Consider the following 10,578-nt stretch of genomic DNA (forward strand, 5'->3'; position numbering starts at 1 on the left):
TGTATGTGGTTGTGGACTACTTTGTCACAACAAATTGAAAATGTTTTCATTCAAACTGTAGTATTGAGGCAATCAAGAAAAGATAGAGCAGCTTTTAATGTAATCATACAATTAATAATGTGCTAGTTCCCATGTGATTAATGTCTTTGTCAGTGTTTTGAGTACAAGGCTGAGGTGAGTTATGTCCAATAAACTAATAATTGTTTAAAATGTCTCCCCTCTATTGTATGTAAAAACACTGGTCACAGAGATTCAAACTTTTGTATACAAAGCCAGCCAAGTTACTCTCTCTGCATTCCCCACCTCAAGAACTCCCCACCCCCACTCCCCCCACTTTCAAACACATGAAAGAACTCTCCTCTTTCCTCCTCATCATCTTCTCCTGTGTTCTGCAGCTTCTCGTTGCATGAAGCCAAAATTCATGATCTGATGAAGCCTCTGAAAGACTGGCATTAGCAAAAACAAAATAGAAAAAGAAAATGGTGCTTGCATTTCGTAAAGTTGTTTCCTTTCTATTCTTCTTTACTTCCCTTGTTTCCTCTCTAAACTCGGATGGTCTCTCTCTTCTTGCTCTCAAGGCAGCCATAGAATCTGATCCCACTCGTTCCCTTGACAAATGGTCTGAGTCTGACTCAACCCCATGCCATTGGCCTGGAATTGCCTGCACCCGCAACAGAGTCACCTCAATATTCCTTCCCAACAAAGGGTTAACTGGTTACATCCCATCAGAGCTCGGTTTCCTCGACTCTCTAACTCGCCTGAGTCTCTCTCAAAACAACTTCTCAAAACCAATTCCTTCTCGTCTCTTCAACGCTACAAACCTTGTCTACATTGACCTTTCCCATAACTCACTCTATGGCTCAGTTCCTCCACAAATAAAATCCCTCGAAAACTTAACGCACCTCGACCTGTCCTCCAACTCACTCAACGGGTCACTCCCTGAGTCACTTGTTGAGCTCAAGAGCTTGACAGGAACCCTAAACTTGTCTTACAACAAGTTTTCAGGTGAAATTCCAGCTTCTTATGGAGAGTTTCCAGTGATGATAAGCTTGGATCTAAGGCACAATAATTTAACAGGGAAAGTGCCTCAACTTGGTTCTTTGTTAAATCAAGGGCCCACCGCATTTTCAGGAAACCCTAACCTTTGTGGGTTTCCGTTGGGGAATCTTTGCCCGGAAGCTCAAAACCCGAGATCTTTTGTAAACCCCGAAGAAAATCCTGAAAATCCCAATGGTTTTAGGCCCACCTTTGATGATGGGAATGGAGAGAAACGGAAGGAGAAAAATGGGTCGGTGGCTGTTCCCTTGATCTCAGGCGTTTCGGTGGTGATCGGGGCGGTTTCGATATTTGTGTGGCTGTTTCGGAGAAAATGGAAGCCTGAGGAGGATAAAATGGGGAAAGAGAAAAAGGGAGAGCAGGTTGATGAGGAAGGGCAAAAGGGTAAATTCGTGGTGGTTGATGAGGGGTTTAATTTGGAATTAGAGGACTTGTTGAGGGCATCTGCGTATGTAGTGGGGAAGAGTAGGAGCGGGATAGTGTACAAAGTGGTGACTGGGAGGGGATCTGGTACGGTGGGGAGTACGATTGCTGCAGTGAGGAGGTTGAGTGAGGGTGATACCACGTGGAAGTTTAAGGAGTTTGAGGCTGAAGTAGAGGCTCTTGGGAGGGTGAATCATCCCAATGTTGTCAGGTTGAGAGCTTATTATTATGCCAATGATGAGAAGTTGCTGGTTACTGATTTCATCCGTAATGGAAGCTTGTATGCAGCATTACATGGTAACATTCCTCTCCTTGCATTGTTTTTCTTGCAATTGTCATGCACTCTTGGAAGTAATTAGTGGCATTTTTTGACCCTAATTTGAATGGTGGCGGTATTGGACATTGATTTGATGGGTCCCTTCCTCACTAACTATGTTTTTGGCATAAAACATAAGTCAAATCTTTTTGGAACTTACTTTGAACTTCAATCCTGCTTATGTTTTGCTATGACTTTACTTGCTGATACTTCCTTGTTAGCCTGTGGATTTGGCTCTTATTTATAGATTCAATTGCTGTTCCTTAGTAGTTTATAACCGTAGAAAGAAGATAACCATGAGTGCTTCAGTTTCAATTTTCTGCTCACCATTTATCTAGATGGAAAGAAAACCCCACAACTATTATCACATTAAAATACTGATAGGAGTTTTCATGTATGATAATGCTTTTGAGATATTTTGTTTATGTAATTTCCACTGAGTACACAGAATTCTTGGTTTCCAATTGTAGTGCTTAAGGCATTTACTTGGTTGAAATCTGTTTATCCTTGTCTTATTTTCATCTTCCCATCATGATTCATGAGTTTCTGTAGTTTGCATTGAGGATTATTAGCATAAACAGTCATTATTTTATCAGCCTACTGGCCTTGCTAATGCCTTACAAGTCTCACAATCTATCTTTTTCAAGACAGCTTGTGTCCTGTAGAATGATTGCATTAAATTACTGTGACAGCTAAGCTAAAGGAGACTCAAGTTGTTTTCAAGCACCTAAATTCTTGAGCTATATAACAGTTTGGTGGGGTTTTGCTCTGCTTTTGCTAGAAATTTTGTTGGTCCTTCTTGAAATTTCCTGAATTTATTTTCACTACTAAGATGAACAAGAGAAAAGGACCGAACATCATGATAATTCCATGCAAGCTTTAGTGCTTTACCTACTTCAATGATAGGTAGGTGGTATTCATTGTCACAGGCCTTTTCTTTTCTAACTTTTTCCAGTTGAGGGTGTAATCTGGAAACTGATTGGTGACAATCTGGGTGTTACCCATTCCTAACCTAGACACACCCAATTAGACAATAAAAATATGGATCCGATATTGACCTTCTGGTGTTACTCATTTCAAATCACTTTTTGGGTCTTTTTAGAACTTTGTCCTCATTGGCCCTATATTAACTCAGCCTTGGTTCACCTGTGACATATATCTCTTGGTTTTTTCTTCCAGTAGAGATTTATGTCTTGCTTGTTTTCTATTGGTGTCATTCAAGGACAAATACGCATATTATGTTTTTTTTAAGTTTAGAACATTCATTCTGAATATAGTGGTCCAGCTGGTGTGCTGCTCATACACGTTAAAGGACCAAAATTTACTGAACAGACCCCATCAAGATGGCTGCAAGTGCATGATTTTTTATGCATTGGATTTTTAGTTGATGAACTTTAACAAAAGGTGGACCACTGACACAATAATTGCATTGTTATTACCATCTCAAGTGCATTCATATGTCAATTGCATTTGCATCTATCACGTTTTTTACTCAAAGAAATTCCCTTGAAAGTTTCATTCTTCAGCAGATAGTTTGGTGTAACTCTGCAAGCAGTTTGCGTGACTTGGTTAGTATATGCTAAGGGAAAGGAAAATGAAAGAGATTAATGAAAAACGCTTTTTTTTTTATATTTCCATCCAACCAGTGATTCCAGTTTGTTTTTTGTTTGATTATGGTAGAATGTCTGATAAAATAAGAACTGCAACAGCCATTTTAATGTCGTGTTCAATCATGCAGGAGGGCCTTCCAATAATTTGCCACCACTTCCGTGGGCTGCAAGGTTGAGAATTGTTCAGGGGACTGCAAGGGGTTTAATGTACATACATGAGTACAGCCCTCGAAAATATGTTCATGGCAACTTAAAGTCAACAAAAATCCTTCTTGACAATGAACTCCAGCCTTACATCTCTGGGTTTGGACTCACTCGTCTCGTCTCTGGGACCTTCAAATATGCCAGTTCAATAACCAAAAAGCTGAACCCAAACCAAATCATTGCAACCTCTGCAATGGGATCAAGAATTTCAACTCCTAATTCTTACCTGGCACCTGAGGCTCGAGTAGTTGGAAGCAAGTTCAGTCAGAAATGTGATGTCTACTCTTTTGGAATTGTGCTATTGGAGATTTTAACAGGGCGGCTGCCTGATGCTGGACCTGAAAATGAGGACAAGGGATTGGAAGGTCTTGTGAGGAAAGCATTTCGAGAGGAGCGTCCCTTGTCTGAAATCATAGACCCAACACTTCTGACGGAAGTTTATGCCAAGAAGCAAGTGGTTGCAGCATTTCACATTGCACTCAATTGCACAGAACTGGATCCAGAGCTGCGCCCTAGGATGAGAACTGTGTCTGAGAGTCTTGATCGGATTAAATCGTGGTGAAAAAAATGTTGGGAAGAATGTTGTAAGAGTTCTATCATTGTTGCCAAAGCCTGGCTCCTGAAGCTGTTTTGGTTTTTGAATCCTTGGATGCAGGGTCAATTTGGTGTATGATTCATCAGGTTATTGTTGTAATCAGATGAGTTTTCTTTGAATGTTTTGATCTCTCCATCTCTTGAATGTCGTCATGTGTAGAAAAGATTCGATAATGTCCAAAAGTTGAAGGGATGGGAGGGGCATGGTTAGCCGTTTATACAAATGTTAAAGACAATCAGCTAGAACAGGGTAAATAGTTAGGAAATCCTCAAGCACAACGACCTCTTATGTCTCTGATTCCTAATGCATTGATATCAGTATCAAAAGCCCATACATCAGGCAGATGATCGATTTTATTCAAAAATACGTGAATGAAGCATCAAGCTCAGCATCTAATCTGCCATAGTCAGTATCTTCCTAGTAACCTAAAGCCAAGTTGATGCTATGCTGCATATCATCTACGTAGCCATACGAATTAGCCAGCCCACTGACATTCTGCTTTAATGACAGCAAAGAAGGGAATTCTTGGATTCTTTTCTTTCTCACTGTCAAATGCTACATGGAGTTGAAAATTCCAGGTAAATCCACACTCCAATCCCATAGTTGGTACTTATTTCATTTAAAACTCCGACAAGCTGCACACGTTCAAGCCTCTAATCACCATCATCATCGTAGACTACTCCCACAATAGGATTCATGTCAAATTTTTATTCCCCTATTAGTTTTTGCATCTGAGCATTGGGCTAGAATGTAGGTGTAAACATCTATTTGAACCATTTTTTCCTTTTATAAGATTTTAATATATTTTTACATTATTACAATATATTCTTTTGTACATGTATAGGCAAACACTCTCTCTACATATATTTTGTTTCTATTCAATATAAAATGGAACACTTTAGATCCAGTTATATCTTTTAAGGTTTATATTTGATGCGCTGACAATATATATTTTTTATACATTAATGATGCTATATCATTATAAAAATAAATTAAAAATTTTAAAAAAATTTAAAACTAAATATTAATATTTTTAAAAAATTACATAAAAGATAAATACAAATTTCTTTTTTTTTTCTCTTTCTCTTTAACTCCCTTCCAACTATGTTTTTTTTTTTTTTTCTCTATCCAACTCCATCTTCTTCTTCCATTAAGAAGAGATTTGACAACACTGTGTAATTTCAAAAACACTTAAATAATCAAAGATTTTAAAATAATTTTTACTTGTTGGTTCTAGTGATATATTTTTTAAATAATTTTTATATTGAAGTTAGGTTTACAATATGATATTAGTTTTAAATCTTTAAAAGTTTTAATTATAATTTTAGAATGATGCGACATCATATCATGTGCTTGTAACGTGGCTCAAAGTCAAATTCTTTTGATGGGTCTTTTTCCCCCCGTGAGTCGTGACTCTGTATTCTTAGATTTCAAGCTGACCTCCCTTTAAAAAATTTTAGAGAGAGGGTTCGTGTTGTTGTTCATTTAATTAATCATACTCCCACCGAGGTTTTTCATAGTCAATCCCCGCATGAGATTCTACTGCAAAAAACAATTCATCATTGTATTTTTGGTTGCTTATGTTATGCACATAATATCAAGATTAAACCCAAATTTAATCAACGTGTCAACCCTAGTATACTTATTGGTTACCCCTTTGCTTAAAAATACTATATATAAAATTTATGATCCCAACGGCGAAAAGGTTTATGTTAATAGGTATATAAACTTTTCATCAAGATATCTTTTCTTTTGTCTTCCCCTGATCTTGACTTCTCTTACCCTAAACTATACCAACCTCCAACTTTATTACAAGCATCACCCTTGGACACAATAGATGCCAATAGATGCCATGCATGAGGAGGTCAAAACTCTTGAGGCTAAATACCAAACATGCTCTCTAGCTCCTTTTCCTGCTGGCAGGAAAACTATTCGTGCTAAATGGGTCTTTAAAATTAACAGACACTCTAATGATACCATAGAACGATATAAAGCTCATTTGGTTACTAACGACTATAGCCAAATGTGAAGGTGTGGATTGTCATGATACTTTTACTCCTATAGCAACCATTTGTGTGCTACCCACTATTGTTGTTGCATGTCATTGGCCTCTTCATCAGTTAGACATTCAAAATGCATTTCTTCATGGTAATTTAAATAAAGAAGTTTATGTGCAATCACCTCTTGGGTATTGACGTAGAAGTGAGAATCTTCACAAGTCTTTATATATATGGGCTTTAACAAGTATCTAGGAAATGGTTTGCCAAGTTCTCTGCTACTTTTCTTAATGTTATTTATGTCTCATCCCATGCTAATGACTCATTATTCTACAAGTATCAAGATACATCTTCTATATTTGTGCTTCTATACTATGGCAGTGTGTAATTTTTCTTCCTACGTCAAATGTATGCCCTTTGTGTCAAATGTTAATAGATCTATCAGAAGAGACATATTTACTTGTGTAGTAGTGATTTGTTACTTGGCAACTCAACTCAACTCAAGGTTGCCAAATGTGCATGAAACGCACTTGGGAACTTATCGTACAATCTAATCAAAGCAAGCCTAGCTTTAATGCTTCAATTATGGATGAAGACAAGCAATGGGGATTAGAGGAACTAGTAAGACAAAAGAAGTGTGACAGGCATCGAACGTGCTCCATCCAGTAGGACCACTTCAATGATTGAATTAGCAAGAACAACCAAAAAGAAACGTTTAATAGCTGCTATGTCCTAGAGAGGGTACTTGGTACCAAGGTGGAATGGCTTATTTAATTGTCCCCATTCCTTGGTGTCAAAGATTGTCACCAATAATTGACAGAGATCATTGGGGTACACTTCCTAGTGCTCCCTTCATGTATAGATAAGAATTGTCCAAAATAAGGAAGGGAACGCATGGCTATGGAGGGCCTAAAGTTGTTGGTGATTGAAGGATTTTGTGGCAAAGACTGAAGTGGTAGCAAAATTGGAGAGAGTTTGAACCTAAGCATTGTTTCGGAATTTAGAGATCCAAAGTTATCCAAGTATGAAGAATCGATTCTGTAGTAGTGCTTTAGTAATCCAAATGAAGTGCCATAAAAGCCAAGCAGCACTTTCATCATCACCAAAACCAAAAGGCCTATTGACTAAGCATATTATGATAGTTTAATGTTGTTCTGATATAATATAAAAGTTTCTCGTTCAAGCCTTTATGGTACAATAATAATAATTTTAAACATTATCTTTAAACTAATATTCTAAAGATCCTGAATTTAAAATTTTAATTTAAAATTCTCGAATTTAAATTTTACAAAAAATGAAAAAAATAATATTTATACGATAAGAAAGAATTACATCTCTGATTATATTATAAAAATTATAAATTTTTACGATAAAAGAATTTATGTTTTTACACAAAAGGAGTTTGATACATAGTTAGTCATCCTTGCAGATCCTAACAAAAAGTTGTAGTCCTCGTATACGTTTTAATTGCTTGCAATTTTTAGAATATTTACAAGTTTTTTTTTCTCCTTTTCAATGTATTAACTTATTAAATCAAAGGCACATTTTCAAGACTTGGACCCAAATTACAGTTGTAGAGGTAATTACTTCAACTATTAAATTATGAGCGTTTTTTTAAAACAGCTACTATTAAACAATTCAAACAATTGTTTCTGAGTTAGGTGTGCAATTCCCTAAATCCATTGATATAAGTACAACCCAATAATCTTTGAATACATAAATAATGTATTATTATTCATATATGTAATTTAAAAGTAAAATTTTAATATTGTTATTTTATTATAATACTAATACAAAATACAATTTAAACTTTATAGACTTTTAGATATGTCAAAAGAAATAATAAAATATACTACGTAAAGTTCACATTTATAGGTATGCCAAAGCAAGCTTTTTAATGTCGAAGACTAAAGACAGCCATCTAAGCCCAATCTGAAGACGATTATAAATTAAAAAAAATTAAAGCTAGTACAAACTTATTCTAAAAAGGTTAAAAAACACTACCATAAACTTAAAAATTAAAAAAAAATGTGAAAGTGTAATTTATATGATTCCAACATAATGCTTGTGAAGATGTGTTAGATTAATATGCTTAATATGGATAAATCCAAGATAAGGTGAATTGGATTATTTTGAAATTTTTGAAGAATCTTTTTGAATTTTTAACAAGGTAAAATCTCCTTTTTAATTCAAGTGCTCAATTTGAAGATAAACAAAATAATTGACCTCTTAATCAATGGGAGAAAATTAAATTTCAAGTAAAAGTAAGAGATAAAAAATCAACACAAGTATTTTATAAAGTTTCAACCCCCTTGCTTATGTTCTCTTCCTTAAATTAACTAAGGAGTTTCAAATCTACTATTTGATCAAAGTTCAATACAATACCTTTTATAAATCAAGCATAACCTTTTAATACGATGTTTTTTTATGATTAAAGTACAACCACTTAACTTTTTCTATTGGTTAAAGTATAACATTTAAGCAAGTACAATAAGAAAAAATATAAGTGCAGCTAATATGCCTCGTAAAGGTTGAATAAGAAATTTGGTACCGTGTTTAATAAAGAGATGAGAACTCAATAAATGTTGAGCTAGAAGACTTTAAGGATTCAAGAAAAGTATAATGAGTTTTGGCTGATTCTTCTCTCTTGAGCTATATTTTTAAGTTTTTCAACCTTCATAAATGCTGAAGAGACTTGTATTTTTAGTTACTGAAGCTTTAAAAAGTAGTTGAGAGAGCATTTAATGTGAAAGTAGTTGCTCTTTTCTTTATTCAAAGCTCCAACGGTCATATTGTATCGATACGTATGTAGACATATCGATACATTCCTTTTTATTTGTAAATTTCCATTGAGATGTATCAATACATTTGAACTTTTCTACAAGGGTTTTGACATTCTACTTAAAATGCATCGATACTTTTGAGGCAATGGGCATTTTGCCTCATTTCTATCTATATATTTGTTAATGTATTGATAAAATGAGTTTGACTTTTTAGTTTTTGACTTTCTTCAAGAACATATATCGATAGACTTTGAAATCTATCAATACTTACCCAAATGTATTGATACATTATCGATATATGAAGAATATGTATCGATAGATTTTGACTAGAATGCATTTTTCAAAGCCGTTTTCATTGTTTTCCTTTTTCAAACTCATTTGACATCATTTAGAGATTTAAGAACTTGACATTCAAATACTTGGATGAATTTTGATCATTTCTTTTTGTCATTTCAAAACATAAAATTGATTTGAATACTATTGAGCTAACAATTTCACTCTTTTTGATATGACAAAAGCAATAAGCAAAATTTGTTAAAATAAATCGATTTCTTGACTTTTGAAGATCTAGGGATTGTTTGTAATTTTGAGTCCTGCCCTTAATTTAAGCCTTAAAAAAATTTTGAAAAGTGATTAGATTTGGTAAAAAATATTTACTCCCTATTCTCTCCTTTTTTGTTATATAAAAAAGAATGATAGATAAACAGACATAGGTAGAGAATGGGAAAGGAGATGTGCAAGATAGCATATGAAGATATCAAATATAAATAAAGAGGTAGCATATAAAGACAAAAATAACAATGCATCAAAAGGAACCATTCAAAAAGTATAAAAAAGCAGGAATATGAATTGATTAAAATAAAAAGGTAAGCATGTGTCCATAAGGCAATAGAAAGCAAATTACAAGCCAAAATTGATCATCAAAGACCAAGTAACATCAAGAACTAAAATCCGAAATGACATAGAATAAAATGTTAGGAATCAACGATGATGAAAATGAACGGAATATGGTCGTCTAGTTCAATAAGTCTAGGGACAATGAAGAGAGATATGCCAATGTCCCATGGGAAAGGCTCAAGGAGGTGGAGGAAAGTAACCTCAAAATGCACTAAATTGCTCCTCGAGCAGCTACTGACGGTGAAGTAACTCTCGGTTCTGTGCCTCCAAAGCATCCAGCCTATGACTAACACAAGCATCCATAGATTCCATAAAAAATGATAATCGAGAATAAGCTTGCTCATTATCAAAGAATTGGACATGGGTGGACAGTTAGGACTAGCATTTGGGTGAACACTCAGACCGGCACTAAGGGCTGCATTAAAAACGGCATTAAGCTCAACAATGGTATCCTTATTAGGTTCATCCCCGACAAACTCAAGCTCATGGACAGTTTCTTTCCAGACCCAGGAGTTATTGACATACACAAAACCAAGTTTATTGATGGCATGCTCATTGATCTTCATGTGCATCCCATGTTGCTTAGGGGGATCACACCTAGTGTTGATGCCCACCGAGTCTATGATAGCATTAATGACCACGCCATAGAGAAGGGTCTTCCTAGACTTGGGGATGATTTTTAACATGTCATCAAGTA

The 10,578-nt window shown here is 35.2% G+C and overlaps 1 protein-coding gene across 1 annotated transcript; it reads left to right on the forward strand.

The window, feature by feature from the left end:
• The first annotated feature begins 226 nt into the window (after window positions 1-226).
• Window positions 227-4,449, forward strand: LOC110415959 (Leucine-rich repeat protein kinase family protein). The gene is made up of 2 exons (XM_021427752.2): window positions 227-1,776; window positions 3,534-4,449. Exons 1-2 carry the CDS (start codon window positions 480-482, stop codon window positions 4,169-4,171), a joined length of 1,935 nt encoding a protein of 644 aa, XP_021283427.1. The 5' UTR covers window positions 227-479; the 3' UTR covers window positions 4,172-4,449.
• Window positions 4,450-10,578: the final 6,129 nt, after the last annotated feature.

This window comes from Theobroma umbraticum, unplaced genomic scaffold, assembly GCF_002168275.2.
Source record: "Theobroma umbraticum cultivar Fairchild unplaced genomic scaffold, ASM216827v3 scaffold_147.0, whole genome shotgun sequence".
Taxonomy (NCBI): domain Eukaryota; kingdom Viridiplantae; phylum Streptophyta; class Magnoliopsida; order Malvales; family Malvaceae; genus Theobroma; species Theobroma umbraticum.